At 38.8% G+C, this 17744-nt stretch overlaps 1 protein-coding gene across 1 annotated transcript; it reads left to right on the top strand.

The window, feature by feature from the left end:
- The first annotated feature begins 263 nt into the window (after positions 1–263).
- LOC135154375 (uncharacterized) lies at positions 264–16123 on the top strand. The gene is made up of 4 exons (XM_064100516.1): positions 264–2749; positions 14048–14278; positions 14784–15007; positions 16012–16123. Exons 1-4 carry the CDS (start codon positions 272–274, stop codon positions 16121–16123), a joined length of 3045 nt encoding a protein of 1014 aa, XP_063956586.1. The 5' UTR covers positions 264–271.
- Positions 16124–17744: the final 1621 nt, after the last annotated feature.

Here is a 17744-nt window from a genome sequence, read left to right as displayed (position 1 = left end):
TGTACAACCAGAACCACAGCACATATTCCAATTTAAACTTTATATTCTGTTTATTTTTTTCATGACTAGAATATCTACCGGATTTTATTGAAATGAATTTTATGTCCACATTGAAAAGAGTAATGAATGGATTGTTAGACATTACCAGTTGAACCCGGCAAAGATATATATGTTCTTTAGGAAATTATGCTATGTTGACCTGCAACTCAATATTTAATCAGATTTGTCATGTTGTTTTTTTTTTTCAGTTGAAAGGTGGTTATCAGGTGCTATGGAATACATTCAAGCCAACAATACAAACATGACGATCGGAATCTGTAGCGAATACCATTCATGTTCGAATCTTGGTTGTAATTATGTCGCCGGGTTCTCCACCTGCAGCTGCGACAACGCATGCGAGCATTTTGAAGATTGTTGCTGGGACTACCAATCACTGTGCCAAAACAAGGACACTGGAGGGTTCGGCTTTGGATTTGGATTTGGTTTCGGAATGTCTGGCTATGTTGATCATCAAAACATGGAAACCATGGAAGTGCCTGATTCGGTTCGCCCCAACATGGTTTCATGCGTTAAGGCAAAAACTGCGAGTTATTGGTTTGTCACCCGTTGCCCATCAAAGTGGAATAGTTCAGATACCAAGCCAAGGTGTGAAGACACTGCTTCTTTCACTGATGACCTACTGACAATTGTGCCAGTGTCTCTTGAGCGCAGGGTGACTTTCAGAAATGTCTATTGTGCCATCTGCCATGGTTTTCAATCTGCCAACCTCACATCTTGGCCTGTTCTTTTCAACTGCAGTGATGGCTCTGTTCCACCTTCAGATACTGATGAAATGCTGGATAGAATCAGGAGAGGGGTGTGCACTTATACATTCGATGATAAATCTACGTTCAGGCGTACCCCTGCATATCGAGAATGCTTCAACGAAGTCAGAAGTTGTCCAGAAAATTTTGCAGATGATGCGATTGCTGATGCTTGTGTGGGTTTAGGGTTGCGGGCACCGTTGACACTTTCCCGGAAAATGCCATATTTTTTCAATGAATACTGTCTCAAGTGTAATCTTCCAGATCGTCACTATTCAGAGTTCACTTCTTGTTTCCATTATATCCGCGGGGAGGGGACGACACCTATAGGGTTCCCAATCTCACTCTTGGTAGATTTTAAAGGTAATGACGGTATTCATTTCAAAGTTGATGAGAATTTTGTCCAGCAGAAAACAGTGGAATGCGAAGAAGGAGCTGTCTTTGACATCCTGTCGGGGATATGTCGTTCTCTTTCGTGCAGGAACAGCTTGTCTCTTCTTGACGGTGAGTGTACCTGGGCTGTCGGGTGTAATGGAAATCGTGTTGGAATTGAATTTGGTGGCTTGAACAATTCAATCAGAGAATGTGCATTATTTCAAGAAAATCAAGGTTTGATGAAGTGCCTCACAGAATTCCTTGGGATATCCTTGGATGACGTTTCTTTAGTCCGTGTTTACCCTGATGTGGATCAGTGTATCGCACAGGATGTGAATCCAAAGCTGACGGTTGAGGTGCAAGTCGATATGTCATATTCCACCTTGGTTAAAATAATTAATACTTCCTCAAGAGGTCATTTATGTGGAGCGTCGGTATTGCAGTTCCAGCTGTATTGCAGTGATGAAGATATACCTTGTCAATTTGGATGGATGGATGTGAAATACGGCCAAGATGTCTCCGAGGTCACCTTGAATAAAAAAACTCATCTGATATTCAGAGGACATCATGCAGCACAGAAATATAAATCTGTTGAAGTGAGAAGAACGGCGCAGTTGCAACGTTCGCATGTCAATGCGACGGTTTCTATAAGAGAAGTAGTCCAGTTTTGTGTTGACCGCATTGAAAATGCTACCGATCCAGTATCAGTGACTCTTTCTTGTCCAATTATCACAATGAATGCTTCGGAATTCCGTCAGCTTCATATTGAGAATCAAACAATCCTGGTCCATTTGGTGTCTGGCATGCAATTCAATGAATCTGAATTTGGGATAAGTAAAACTGGAAGCATTCAAGTGTGTTCATTTTCATCAGAGAACAGCGGTGTTATAAATATCAACTCTTCCGTGGAGTTTCTCCAGTACTCTGACTCTCAGAGCATTCTAAGTACTGTTTGCGTGACTGTCTCCCTCATTTCCTTGGTAGTGACCCTCTCCACACACATCATGTTTCCATCTCTTCGGAAATTGACCAATAACAAACTCATGATGTTCCTTTGTGTGTTCCTGTTCCTTGCTCAAATTTTGACAGTTGTTGGTTCATATGCGTACCCCTTTCCTATCCTCTGTAAGATTGTCTCTGCAACTACCCATTTTTGCTGGTTAGCTGTATTCGCCACTACCAATTCCCTTGCCTTCGATTTACACCACACGTTTGGTTACAACAGGAGCTTCAACTTTGCGCAGACGAGTCTAAAGTCACTCATTAGGTACCTAGTGTACATCCCGGGTGTGTCATTTTGTGTGGTCATCCCTTGTCTCTGCATTGACGCTATCACCCATTCGGAAGTACTGGATTATTCATATGGTGGTCTTTGTTGGATTGGTGATGATTTCATGAGGTTCATGGCATTCGGTATCCCAATGGCAATACTTCTGGCAATTAATTTGATCTTCTTCTTTCACACCGCCCTTGGTATCTGGAAGGGACATCAGAATGCTAGGAAAGTCGGGAGGAAAAACATGCGACCAAGCTTCCAGGAGAGATTTAACCTACTGAAGATTTATATCAAGGTACGCATAACGTATATCTTGGCATGCTTAATCAGGCCCTGATAACTTTTGTACACTTTACAAAAAAACTCAGTTAGAAACTCACAGGCGTCTCCATTTCTGCCCAAGAATATTTGAAAATAGATAGGGAATGTCAAAGGAAAGACATACCTGATTGTTTACATTTGGCTGTTCAAGTCACCCATGTAATTGAAGTACATGTAAAATCGGTTTAACATATCATACCGAATACCACATGTATGTCCACACGACTGTCTACCCCGGCGGGGGGGGGGGCACTTACATTGACGAGTGGATACCATGCGCGGCCAAAAAACACGTAAAATGAATGTTTTTTTCAAGATAGGCACGTTACGTACGTAACGTAATATGGGTGTCAAAAACGCTAAAATAAAGAAAAAAAGGGTATCTATTTCGTTAGGAAAGCATTACGTGTTTAGGGTCAAATTTGAGGGGGTATAAAATTTAAGACTAAAAGTTTTAAAAAGGATGTACTTTTTGCCCAAACATTACGTGTTTAGAGTCCGATTTGCGCGAGGTGGGGTCGTATAATGAACCCAATGTAAGTAAAGATAAAACCAGTGACCGACGTCCGTGATATAACATATAAAATATCACTGTACTTGTATAGGGTGTCAATTCAGGGAATACTTGCCAAGGGTACCGTTTTGTTTCCAATACTTTGTAAGGGTAGGGTTTCACACGCCAATACTTGTTGAGGGGTGAATTTTCAGAATAAGGAAATACGTTTTTAGGGTGCTTTTTGAGACCACATGGTCGCGCATGGTATCCACTCGTCAATGGAGGTGCCACCCCCCCCCCTCTCCACGCACCCCCCCCCCCCCCCCCCGTGGCTGTGTACATATTTACATGGAAAAAAAATCAAGTGAAATTAAGAATTTCTCACAACGTGCAAAATAATAACATTCTTTGAAATTTAGTTCTAAAGCAGGAAACTTTTTTTCCTCCTGCTTGGATCAATTATAAAACATTAATCACTTCATAGACTCCAATTAAGTCTCTATTGATACGACTCTGAGCTGATCAGAGGATAAATTAAGCTGGAATATGTAGATCTGTCTATGGAGTATGAATTTGTATTACCTATTTGATACCTAGGTATCAACTTTGATGGGGTTTACATGGATCACTGCATTCATTATTCCTTTATCTGGGATTACCGCTCTTTGGTATCTCTTCATTGTGTTCAACGGACTCCAAGGTAAGGTTAATGTTATTTCTGCTTGATTTTTTTTATTCTTTTTCTCCGTCTTCATCATCGTCTCCCTCTTCCTCTTCTTCTTTAAACTTCTTCTTCATCATTGTAGTTTTTTTTTATTCTTCTTCTTAAAATTCTCTTCTTCATCGTCCACTTCTTCTTCTTCTTTGCTTCTTCATCTACTGTTTCCTACAATCCTCCATAAGGTGGAGTGTAGTGTGTCTAAAGGGTACAGTACATGCTATTATTCAAGCGAGAAAAGTGGAAGATGGCGAGTTCACCTTTGACCTTCTGACCTCAAAATCGATAGAATTCCTGGGATCCATATATGAGCCTGAATTCATTTCTTGTCATGTTCAAGTTCTGTGTTGGTCATCGCATCGTCCACTACTTTTCATTTTTTGGTCATGTCTTCAACTTCAAGTTCTAGTAAATGAATTAACTGGACAGACAATGATCTCAGTTGTTGTTGAGTATACAGTATCAATATCAAATTGGATCTACGCTGAAATTCACTTCCGAACACCATTTTGGATAAACTAACAAGATGAATAGAAGCATATGGACCCTTTATGATAGAAGTAAACAAAATGAGGTATAGACTGAATTCTGATGGAAGCAAAATAATTTTCGAGAGCCGAAACACGTGCGAAAAACTTCCTCTGTCAAACTGCGCACTAATGATGCGCACTGGATTGGCCCAAATCTGAGGAGAAACAGCATTGGAATGAAGGTCGTCTAAACGCTGATTCTGTGATATTGTGATTCATGTTTGTGTTTTGAATCATGATTCAAATCATGATTCAAATCATGATTCTGGCTTGAGGTCGCATAAACGCAGCCTGGAGTTATCGCGTTTACAAGGACTGCAGAAGGGTAATATGAAAACATGTCACTGTGACCTTGACCTTTGTCATTTTGATCTAAAAAATGGATAAGCTTCATGGGATCCATGCTGGTATCATACACTAGTCTAGTTCTAGACGATATTAAACGAATTTATTTGCACCGATATATACGTTCTATTCCGTGCGTACGCCCGGCCAGCCGAGTGTGCGCGCAAAACCGAGAACCTGTACTCCGCCTCGGAGTACAGGTTCTCGGTTTTGCGCGCACACTCGGCTGGGCGTACGCACGGAATAGAACGTATATATCGGTGCAAATAAATTCGTTTAATATCGTCTAGAACTAGACTAATCATACACATGCGCGGATCCCTCTCGCCCCCTCCCCCTTCGGCTAAAAAAAGGAAGAGAGGGAAAGAAAGAGAAAAAAGAGGGGAAGATGGAAAAGAAAAAAGAAAAAGAAGAAAGGAAGACGGGAAGAAAAAAGAGAGAGGAAAAGGGGAAAAGAAAAGAGGAAAGGAGAGAGGGGGAAAGGAAAAGGAGAAAAAAAAAGAATGGAAGAAGGAGGAAAGAAGAGTAGAGAAAGGGAAAAAGAAGAGTGGGAAAGAGAGAGGAAGAGGGGGAAGGAAGAAGAGGAGAAAAAAGAGAGAGGAATGGGGGAAAGAAAAGAATAAATGGGAAGAGGGGGAAGGGAGTGAAGGAAAAGGGGAAAGAAAGAGAGAGAAAGGAAAAGGAGAACAAAAGAGAGAGAGGGGAAGAGGGAAAGGAAGAGAAGAAAGAGAGAGAGAGGAAAAAGAGGAAAGAAAAGGAGAAAAAATCGAAAATAAGAAAATGGAGGGGAGGGAGAGGGGAGAGAAAAAAGAGGGGAAGAGGGGAAAAGGAGAAAAAGGAGAGAGAAGAAGAGGGAGGAAATAAGAAAAGAGAGGGGAAAGAAAAGAAGAAAGAAGAGGGGAAAGAAGGGGAGAAGAGGGAAAAGAAAAAGAAAGAGGGGGAAGGAAGAGAAGAAAATGGAAGGTGGAGGGGGAAGAAAAAAGAGGAAGAGGGGGAAAAGAGAGAGGAAGAGGGGAAAAGGAGAGAGGGGAAGAGGGAAGAAAGAAGAGAAGAAAAAGAAAGGGAAAGGGTGAAGAAAATGGGAAAGAGGGGGAAGGCGAGAAAAAAAAAAGAAGAGGAGGATGAAAAAAAATGATGTTCGAAGGAATGTCGAAATTATGTTCGAACGGGGGGGGGGCGAATTGATGTTCGACGTAAGGGCGCCAAATTGATGTTGAACTAGGGGGCGCCAAATTGATGTTGGAACTAGGGGGCACCAAATTGATACTCGAGCTAGGGAGGGGGGGGGGGGAGGTGGGCCGAAATGATATTCGAACTAGGGGCGCCAAATTGATATTCGAACTATGAGAGTGCCAAAATGATGTTCGAAGGGATGTTAAACTGATGTTCGGACTGGGAGCACCAGATTGATACTCGAACTAGGGGGCAATCGATGTTCGAACAAAGGGGGGCGCCAAATTGATACTCGAACTAGGGGGGGGGTGTTGCACCCACAAATGTAATAACGCCCACAAATGTAATAACACTCTACCCACAAATGTAATAATTTTTGATCGCCCACAAATGTAATAATGACTTTACCCACAAATGTAATAAATTTGAAGGGATTTTTGGCGAATCCGTTCTAAACTAAAATCCTATAGTAATGCGTTCATATAGCACAAAAGTGCAAAGTCTTTTTTCCAGACCCGATTAATTCAAAAATTATAATATAATTTAAGTTCTTTTTTCCAGACCCGGTTATTTCAAAAATTATAATATAAGTCCAAAGTCTTTTTTTTCCAGACACGGTTATTGAAAATATAAAATAAATCCAAACTAGGATACGATAATGATATTCCAGTGGAATGAAAATGAGAATCGAGCTTCGTCTTTTCTCCAGACCCAGTTAATTAAAACTGATGGAATTAATGTCTTTGTTCTTGTTTGAACTTACATGGTGCGTATTGTGAATATATGCGCTAAGAGTAAATTGAGAATCAAGCGTAGTCTTTCTTCACACCCGGTTACTTAAAACTAAAAACTAAATCCTTTTAGTAATGTGTTCATATAGCACAAAAGTGCAAAGTCTTTTTTCCAGACCTGGTTGATTAAATATTTGTGACATAAGTCTAAATTAAGTCTTTTTTCAAGACCCGGTTGTTTCAAAAATTATAATATAAGTCCAAAGTCTTTTTCCAGACCGGTTGTTTCAAACATTACAACATAAGTCCAAAGTCTTTTTTCCAGACCCAGTTATTTCAAAAATTATAATATAAGTCCAAACTGAGATACCATAATGATATTCCAGTGGAATAAAAATAAAAATCGAGCTTAGTCTTTTCTCCAAACCCTGTTATTCGAAAATTATAAATAACAATACAACAACAACACAAACAGTCTAAAGACCCCATAATCTTATTAATGCTGGATAACGTGTGTGTGTGTGTGTGTATTTGAGTTTTGTCAGACGTGTATCAATCAGATATGATTATTTACGTCTGGGACCGACCTTAAACGTCACCATCCGAAAGACGTGACCAGGGCTCGAACCTCTGCATCAATTTGTAACTTCCCCGCATAGCTTGGATTACAGGCGCACGCCACAACGCCCAGTTAACATGGACATATAGCATAGTCTTTCAGCCAGACCCAGTTATTTTTTTTTTCAAAATAACGCTAACAGTAATAATAAGAAAGTTCCAAATCTAAGACCAAACAATCCTTCAACCTAAGAACCTGTTTTAAAAAGAGGTTTAGAGCATTGTCTTTATTCCAGACCTAATCATTAAAAAAAATTACCCCCAAAAAAATCTTCTAACGTAAGACTATATTATATTCTAATTTTTCTGGAATAACACGAGTTTTAAAACGTACTCTTTTCTCCAGACCCGGTTATTTAAAAAAAATGAATTAAAAAAACTTCAACAGTTCAAATCTAAGACCAATCTTCAAAAGTTACACCCTTACTGGGTGTAAAAATATGTATTTACTCCGCACCCAGGCCATTTTTTTTTAAATAATACTAAGACCCCTACAAAACATTGTAATAACGCATGGGTAAAGCAAACATCCTTTCTCCAGACTTGGTTATTATTTGAAAAAAAAGATAGTTTTTACAAATATTCTCAAACGAATACCCAATAATCTAATTACTGTGGAATAACATGAAGATCGATTGTAGATTTTCCTCCAGACACAGTTATTTCAAGAATAAAAAAGCAATAAAACCCAACCCCAACAACGAATCTAAGAACCAACAATCCTCCAAATTAAGACCATGTAGAAAAGCACATGTTTAGAGCGTTGTCTTTATTCCAGACCCAGTCATTTAAAAATTAATTCAAACAGTCTTAAAAACACAAGACTTTGTCATATTCTTATTCCTGTGGAATAACACGAGTATTATGCTTAGTCTTTCGTCTAAACCCGGTTATTTAAAAAATAAAGAAATATTGAAAGAAAAAAAAAATAAGACCAAATTTCAAAATTAAGCCCAGTTAAAATGCTTGGGTTTAGAGTGTTGTCTGTACCCCACAACGAGTTCTCTGAAAAAATACAAATTAAGCGAAACTTTAAACTTTGAACTTACAGTATAGTTTTTGAAACAACCGGGTCTGGAAAAAAGACTTTGAACTTATATTATAATTTTTGAAACAACCGGGTCTGGAAAAAGACTTTGGACTTATATTATAATTTTTGAAACAACCGGGTCTGGAAAAAAGACTTTGGACTTATATTATAATTTTTTTAACAACCAGGTCTGGAAAAAAAACTTTGAACTTATATTATAATTTTTGAAACAACCGGGTCTGGAAAAAAAGACTTTGGACTTATATTATAATTTTTTTAACAACTTGGTCTGGAAAAAAGACTTTGAACTTATATTATAATTATTGAAACAACCGGGTCTGGAAGAAAAGACTTTGGATTATATTATACTTTCTTTATTAACCGGGTCTGGAAAAAAGGACTTTGCACTTTTGTGCTATATGAACGTATTACTATAGGATTTCAGTTTAGAACGGATTCGCCAAAAATCCCTTCAAATTTATTACATTTGTGGGTAAAGTCATTATTACATTTGTGGGCGATCAAAATTATTACATTTGTGGGTAAAGTGTTATTACATTTGTGGGCGTTATTACATTTGTGGGTAAAGTGTTATTACATTTGTGGGCGTTATTACATTTGTGGGCGATTATTACATTTGTGGGTGTAACAGGTGGGTCATAATTGATGTTCGACGTAGGGGCGCCAAATTGATGCTGAACTAGGGGGTGCCAAATTGATGTTGGAACTAGGGGGCGCCAAATTGATACTCGAGCTAGGGGGGCGACATGATATTCGAACTAGGGGCGCTTACTTGATATTGAACCTACATGTAGGGGCGCCGAAGTGATATTCGAACTATGATAGTGCGGAAATGATGTTTGAAGGGATGTTAAAATGATGTTCGGACTGGGGGCGCCAGATTGATACTCGAACTAGGGGGGGGGGGCAATCGATGTTCGAACTAGGGGGGCGCCAAATTGCTACTCGAACTAGGGGGCTCAGAATTGGTGTTCGACGTAAGGGCGCTAAATTGATGTTGAACTCGGGGGCGCCAAATTGGTGTTGGAACTAGGGGGCGCTAATTTGATACTCGAGCTAGGGGGTGGGGGGCGAATTGATATTCGAACTAGGAGGGCGCCGAAATGATGTTCGAAGGGATGTTAAAATGATGTTCGAAATGGGGGCGACAAATTGATACTCGAACTTGGGGGGAGGGCCGAATCGATGTTCGATCTAGGGGGCGCCAAATTGATACACAAACTAGGGGGCGCCGAATTGATGTTCGAACTAGGGGGCGCCAAATTGATACTAAAACTAGGGGGCGAAATGATATTCGAACTACATGTAGGCCTAGGGCGCCGAATTGATATTCGAACTAGGGGCGCCAATTTGATGTTCCAACTGGGGGCACCAAATTGATGTTTGACCTAGGGAGGCCAAATAGATGTTCGACGTAGGGGGGTGCGCCGAATTGATGTTCGACGTAGGGTTCCAAATTTATGTTCGACATGGGGGGGGGGGGGCTGATAGAATGTTCGAACTAGGGGGCGCCAAATTGCTATTCGAACTTGGGGCGCCAAATTGATGTTCGAACGAGGGGGGCGCCAAATTGATGCTAGAACTGGGGGGGTGCTGAAATTGTGTATGGGTATGGCCTAAAAAGAATGCAACTATTATACAAGTTGCATTCTTATTCAGCCATATACCTATAATTGCATACATGTACTGTAGGTTACAAAGCACATGTTAACATCGTCACGTTCAACACCAATAGCAAGCAAGCAATGACCCGCCGTGTAGCTAGTTGTAGGTCGAGATAACTTGCGCTCCATAGTTATTTGGAAAGTGGAAATTCATGATAACCGTATCTTCAGACCACCTCGATCACATTACAAGAACTTTTTCAGGCCTTAAGACTTTTCGTGTTATTATTTCCGCATTCATTCATTCCGTCCCGAAGAGACTTCCAAGAAATTCTCGAAGTTCTGGAAGCTACGAGCATGCGCATTATGGTCTGGAAAGCGGGCAAGGCGCGAATTCAAACTCGCCAGTCTACAACTCATGACGTCCAGGCGACGACGCCCAACTACAAAGTTCTCAAATACCATGGCCAGCAAAAAATCTTCAGGTTGCGAAAATCGAAACAGAAAAACGGAGAGGCTAAAGCAAGACAAGACATCCGCCCAAATTTGAGAGGTATGAACACATGATGAAACATGAGCATTCATCGATTGATAATTTGATGTCTCATTGAGAAGTTAGAATATAGTGAATCCCCAGAAAAAAACAAACCGTGATTCGGTGAAAGTTTTTGCTGCCATAATCGTAATTTTTCTTCATGTGATGTATATATCGAAATATATGATTGGTTTCTGTCATTTAAAGACCATATCAATGGTCACAAAGAATGCATGACTGAGTAAGAACAATGGAAATGTTACCAAATTTTCGTTTGCACGAGCAATTTTACTATTTTCTGGCTTTTACTGCTATCTATTCGGAAATCAAAGTTCATAACTGAAACATCCATTTCTTCTTTTTTTCATAATCATGAGACCCTCTTCGGAGAATATGAATGACGCACGGTCGAGAAAAAGTTGCATGAAACATACTTGATTCCCTACCTATTCGATGAATCGTTGGAAAAAAACATTTCACGGCAAAAAAATGTTCAGTTATGCCAAATTAAATATTTGTTTCCTTTGAATTATGGCTCAAAGCTCATGACCAGTTGACCACCATAGTCATGAATGTATTTCGACCTTAGTTATGAGGATAATTTTCTGACGGCTATTTTGTCATTTGGGGGCTAGATCTATTTATTTAGTTCATATGGGGAGCTAAAAAATCAGCCTTAGATCTGAGTTCCAGTGTATTTCCTTCCCTGCTTTGGGGCCTTCTCATACAATAGTTGACATAGACTCTATGATATTTGAAATTTACCAAACATTTTGTGTGCACGTCAATATTTCGTGTGTCACTCTGTGGATTTTGCTTACCAACCGAATTCCACCCCCCTCCCCCACCTCAAAAAAAAGAGCCGTTATTTTCCCACAAGGTCAAAACATTTATATTGATGTATAATTACCATTACCATTACATACATAATAAAGAAACATGCATAAAAACAGCTTGGACTTAATAATTTCACAGATTCAAGTAAGTTATTGCTATAACGGCTTTTGGTGTCATTTTCCAAACGATATTGGATTCGACGTTTTCTTTGTACACTGCAAAATCATGAAGTTTGTAGTCAGCTAGTCGGGTAATTCCATGGATAGAACAGGGGCCGAGGAAGCGGGGGTTTGGGGGCTTCAGGCCCTCTCTACTTTTGTCAAAGCCGTGTGCAAAAACGTAAAAATTACCATAATTTTATGAATGTCATTTTTTGCATGGTCAGCAGCCCCCCCCCCCCCACCCGTCCCCCCTCCACTTTGAAAACCGTTCCGCGCCCCGTGTAGAAACTGATGAACCGGCAGAAAGTTAACTTCATTAATGTTGTACTTTGCATGTGAACCAGTTAATGAGAGAACTCTCAATTGGTCTATAGGTAAAATACTGTTAAATGAGAAGTCCCCAAAGAAAACGGCCAGTCACCGACTTGTGCATATTTCTTTTACAAGCAAACTTACTTACTATCCCTACGGGGGGCGTCAAGTAGATCTAAAACACTTAAGAAAAATGCTTAGCACGCCGTATCAACGGCAGGTAATGTTATTTTTAAGTTTGGCCCCCACAATCCCAAATCAACTAAATTAGATCTACTTTAAGTAGGTTTCCAAAAGTTTCAAAACTCCATAAACTCTTCATATTATTTCACATACAACTAAATCTATATACAAGCTAAAGATCCATTGTATTCCAAGATTATGGTTGATGATTAACATAAACACAATAACGCCAATATTTACATTTAGTGCATGTTTCCAATTCAACACTCTTTATAATTATATACACGTCATGATAGAAAACATCTCAATGTTTATTTTACCATCGAACTTGTCACATACGCGGGTGTATCGGCTAGTTTATATAATATGACGTACATTTTTTATATTGCATTTTTTAAATTGAATACATTTTTAATTGAATACATCTAATGTGGGAGATTGGTTTTAATCTTACACACGCTTTGGAATATCTGATTCTAGTTTTTAACTTTGCTAACAACAAAGGGTTGTTTGCGTTGTTTATTGGTATGAATCAGGCCGACGAAAATGTGATAACAAATTAATAGAAGTTTGTCACACTCGTTGGGTCGAAAGGCATGACGCCTATGAAGTTTTCCTGGCGCTCTTTCCGAAGGTAGGTGATATTTTTTTTAATACATTGCTATCGCTATCCAAAAGGAATTATCTTAGGAAAAAAAATCAAAAGGAAACATTTTTCATATCCTGAAACATATCCCACATTAACACGATGGGTAAAAGTGTCTTTAAAGCGAGTGAAAATATTATGACTCCTGCCAAAGTTCCCGGTTGAGATCTACCACTACGTATTTTAAAAAGGTGCTCAAAACTGGACATGGCTAAATGGTTGAAAGTGGGTGTACTCATTAAGAGCAGGTTGACTTTAGCAAAAAAGATTAATTTGCAAATATTGATGTTTATAACTTTTTCCTTGACAAACACATTCACCCAAGCCACTTCCATTCACGAGTGGATACCATGCGCGACCACGGGGTCTTGAAAAGCCCCCTAAACACGTATTTTCCATAATCTGAAAATGCACCCCTTAACAAGTATTGGCGTGTGAAACCCTACCCTTAACAAGTATTGGAAACAAATAGTTTTGGCAAGTATTCCCAGAATTGAGCCCCTAAGCAAGTGCAGCGATGTATTTTCCATATTCTGAAAATGCAACACTTAACAAGTATTGGAAATAAAACGATACTCATGGCAAGTATTCCCTGAAATGAACCCCTTAACAAGTACAGCGATATTATATTGTTATGTCACGGGTCCGTCGGTCGTCGGTTTTACCTTTACACACCATTATTTTGGTTTAGTACGGCCCCACCTTGCACACCTCGCGCAAATCGGACTCTAAACACGTAGTGTTGGGCAAAAAGGACATCCTTTATAAAACATTTTGATTTTGTTTCATCATTCCCGCATATTTGACCCTAAACACGTATATTTTTCCGAGCGAAATAGATACCCTTTTTTCAATATTTTTGTGTTTTTTACACCCTTATCACGTTACGTACGTAACATGCCATATCTTCAAAAATACACCTTTTTTACGTGTTTTTTTTTTTTTGGTCGCGCATGGTATCCACTCGTCAATGTAAGTGGCCCCCGGGCCCAAGCCTCACTGCCGAAACTGCCCCGCCCCCTCATTACTGCGATATGTCTCCTTTACCCGTAATAGTTAGGTTTTTTTTCTTTTGTATTTCGGTCAAGTAATGCTGGGGAAGTGTAGGTAGACGACTTTATAATTAAGTTTAAAATTCTAACTACTTATATACTGCGGCTGCTGCTACTACTACTACTAATAATAATGATAATTATGATGGCGGATTCGTTTAGAGCGCACAGATAAAGGACAAACATTGGTGAGGAGAAACGCTGGAGATGTCTAAATTAAACGATCATTTATGACGTTAATTATCAGCCATCGCATTTTCGCTTCACTTTCTCGTTGCAGATCGTCGACACACTAACACAAATGTCTTCCCAACACGACAACAGGGATATTGCAGCTGAGGCAGCAACCCTCCTTGCTGCTATCAAAAAATTTGAATATCTGGTGGCGCTATCCATTGCGTCTCCTATAACCGGGTATTTAAAAGGCATCAGCTCCTTACTGCAAGGACGTCAAGTTGACATCATTCGCGACTTCGAGCATGTGACTCTGGTGCAGAAGAAGCTTCAGAAGGTATACGAAGAAGAGTAAAGTTGTTGCTATTTCATCTTTTCTCTTACAGTACATGGCAGAGTTGAAGATTGTATTAAAGATCTATTCACGTTGAGATAAAAGTGTAAAAAAGTTAAATGAATTAAAAATTTGAACAATAATAATAGGCATTTATATACCATCGCCATCTATCTAGAATATTCTATTCCGAGGTGCGTTGTTGTTATTTTTACCACGGCTTTAGCTCGAGCTGCCTTTCGGCGCTCATGCATTCAAGGAATCAATCCTGCCGGGTACCCATTCACCTCACCTGGGTTGAGTGCAGCACAATGTGGATACATTTCTTGCTGAAGGAAATTACACCATGGGTGGGATTCGAACCCATGTACTACTTGTCTTATCAGCTATTACTATCCCCTCTCTTTTATTTTATTCAACTATAATTGAAATTTTCTCAATTTGACAAAAAATAGACTGATCGGTACATGATGTTGTATTTAAAAAAATAATAATTTTCTTTTTGCAGATAAGATCAGAAGAACTGGACGAGAAGTATTTGGACATGTACAATGGTGCTTGCCAAGTAGCAGAGCAGGTGAATGTTTCTCCATCTCGCCCAAGGACCTGCGGCCAGCAGATTCTCTGCGCGAATCCTGACATTAGTGAGGGAGAAGACATCATCAGTGCATACTATCGAGTTACAATCACAGTGCCAATCCTGGACCATCTGCTCGCAGAGTTTGCATTGAGGTAGGCCTACAAAAATAGTGTAAATGAGTGATTAAAAATAATTAGCACGTCTATTTCATTTGATTTAGTTTAAAACATTGAAAATTCACCAACTACTTAAAGGGATAAGCAAAAGGGGTATGGATCCCACATAGAGAAATGGAAAATTAAAAATAAAATATAATATGATTTAATGTAAATTAAATTAGATCAAAGTACTACCAAAATAATTATGTTACGTATTGTATCATGTCTGGCTTGTGATGGTATGCATCAGCTTGTCCAATTCATCATCAATTAAGTTGTTCATTTTAGATTCAGTGTACTGAAGCAGAGGCCCTCAATTGATTCCAGATATTTCCGTCCGTAGCTGCCAAAACTCTCCCTTCTGTAGAGGCATTTGAATTCTTCCACGACGACATCCCATATCCCGCAAATCTTCCTCAAGAGCTCGAGCTTTGACAGGTTTGTATAACATGAAACATCATAATAGTGGCAGAAACTGTTAGCCCAGTATCTGAACAACAGTAACGTAGTCGTGACTTGTCTCTTGGACGATCTTCTCTGTTTCACCCAGAATACCCGCGACGTGACAGATACAATAAAATACATGTAATCACTATTCTGTTTATCAAAAATCATGTTATTGAGCAATATTAGCAACTTCCGCAAAACTCGTTTCAAGCCTTGTGTCACCGGTGAGATACCCTGAAACAGCAGCAAAATATATATTTCGTTTTCAATCAAGGAATAAATATGATATCATCAGGACTCTGGTAAATCCCATGTGATGGAAAATATTTGTATCCATGCAACGATTACAGAGAATGAGAGAAAATTCGATTTTTTTTTTTTAGATAAAAAAAAGTATTACTGCTAAATTTTGCCTACCAAATTGCCATCTTTCTTTTTTCGTTGATGAAGTGTATTGCAAAATTATTGCATCTGAACAACTTTGCTTTGTAGTTAATCAACGATATATGACTTTATATTCTAAATAATTAAACTTTTCATTTTCATTTTAGATGTACTGGTCCCAAAGAAGAGAAGACGAACGACCCATGTCAGCTATCGATGCCCTGCGAGCATGCGATAAAGCGAGATTCCCTAATGTATGCACAATACTTCATATTATGACAATTTTTTTCCAGTGACCAGCGCTGAGGCAGAACGTTCTGTCAGCGCCATGAAGAGATAAAAAACGGGAATGAGATCGGCGATGACAGAGGTGAGACTGATTGGGCTGGCAATGATGTTGCTACGTAGATACCTTGAAGTCGACATTGACAAAGTTGTCAAGGATTTCGCCACTTTCAATCCTCGAAAGATGAGGCTCTCCTGTGTCATTGATGATCCTAACGATGTATAACAATGAAACGCGTAACGTATAACACGTGGATATTTGATTGGTTTTTTTTTGGTCTAAATTTAATGAATTACTAGTAGATCCAATAACTATTTAATCTATGTCGACATTTCAAAAAATTAATTTTGGTAAGATTTCGATGTTGATTCTCCCAATATTTTCTAAGTTCATTGACCCAGACCTGCATTAACTCTAAATTCCATTTGAACTTGGTCATGTTACATTAAATAAACGTAGTCAGGATATTCCGCTATACTTTATTACCCTTGTTTCCAATTTTCATGAACTATGACATTTCAAACACTTAACTTTGGTTAAGATTTCAGTGTTGACGCCGTCCCCATCGTCAAAAAGAGGCGTCAAATACTGTCTCGTTCTGCTATGTAGGCGAGACAAAAATTATGTTTTGTAACATGTTTTAGTAGGGGACACACGTAGGCAATTCGTCAATATTTTAATGAGTAATTCGTGAGCTTCACGAGCTGAGCACTCCATAACTCTATTCCTAACAAAAGTCGCTCTCGTTTATTATAGGCTAATGGGGTGTTGCAAGAAACTTGCGATTGAACGCAAATCGAACGCAACTCCCAAAATTGAGCGTAAGTCCTCCGATTAAACGCAAATCTGCAATTGAACGCAAGTTACGTTCAATCCTGTTGCAAGAAGAAGTTGCGTTTGATCAATTGAACGTAGATCAAGCGCAAGCTTTGCGATTGATTGCAAATCGAACGTAACTTATGTGAGATTTTGGAGGACACGCAAAATTTGCGTTCGATTTACGTTCAATTGATTGTCCATAGGCTTGTGTACTAAAAATTCTGCAAAAATTTTTTTTTTTGTATTTTGTTTTGAAAACTTGTGTAAATTATGCCATTTTCATTATTCCATGGGTTTTTTTCAAGAAAAACTTGAAATAATGTTATTTTAAATCTTTATAGGCCTCTTCAGCAATTATGCCATTATTATCACACAATTTCACTACATTCTCTCCTAATATCATTTTAAAGTGTGTCAATCACCAAAAATATTCTGCTCTTGTTATCAGAGGTCAAGGAATATTCAAATTGTGATTTCTGAAATAATTTGTATGAAAAATATTGAAGAAATAATAAATCTCCATAGGCACAAAAAAGCCACTCTTCATTAAAACACTTCATGCACTGGCAAATGCTTATCAATATTTCTGAGGGTTTGCAGTAAATACAACTCAGAATTTATTTTGCAAGAGCACCAAATTGCTTCAATGCTTTCATTCATACATATCATAATGAATAACATGCCCAATTAAGTTATTTTAGTTTGATTTTCAAATAAAACATACATTTCAGGAGATTGCTACACTTCAAAATCTGAAGCTCTCTTGTTTCTCTCTCTTTAATCATGAGATTGCAT

The sequence above is a fragment of the Lytechinus pictus genome, chromosome 6 (genome assembly GCF_037042905.1).
Source record: "Lytechinus pictus isolate F3 Inbred chromosome 6, Lp3.0, whole genome shotgun sequence".
NCBI classification, from domain to species: domain Eukaryota; kingdom Metazoa; phylum Echinodermata; class Echinoidea; order Temnopleuroida; family Toxopneustidae; genus Lytechinus; species Lytechinus pictus.
The sequence above is the reverse complement of the archived record's forward strand: the minus strand, read 5'-3'. Positions and strand labels throughout refer to the sequence as shown.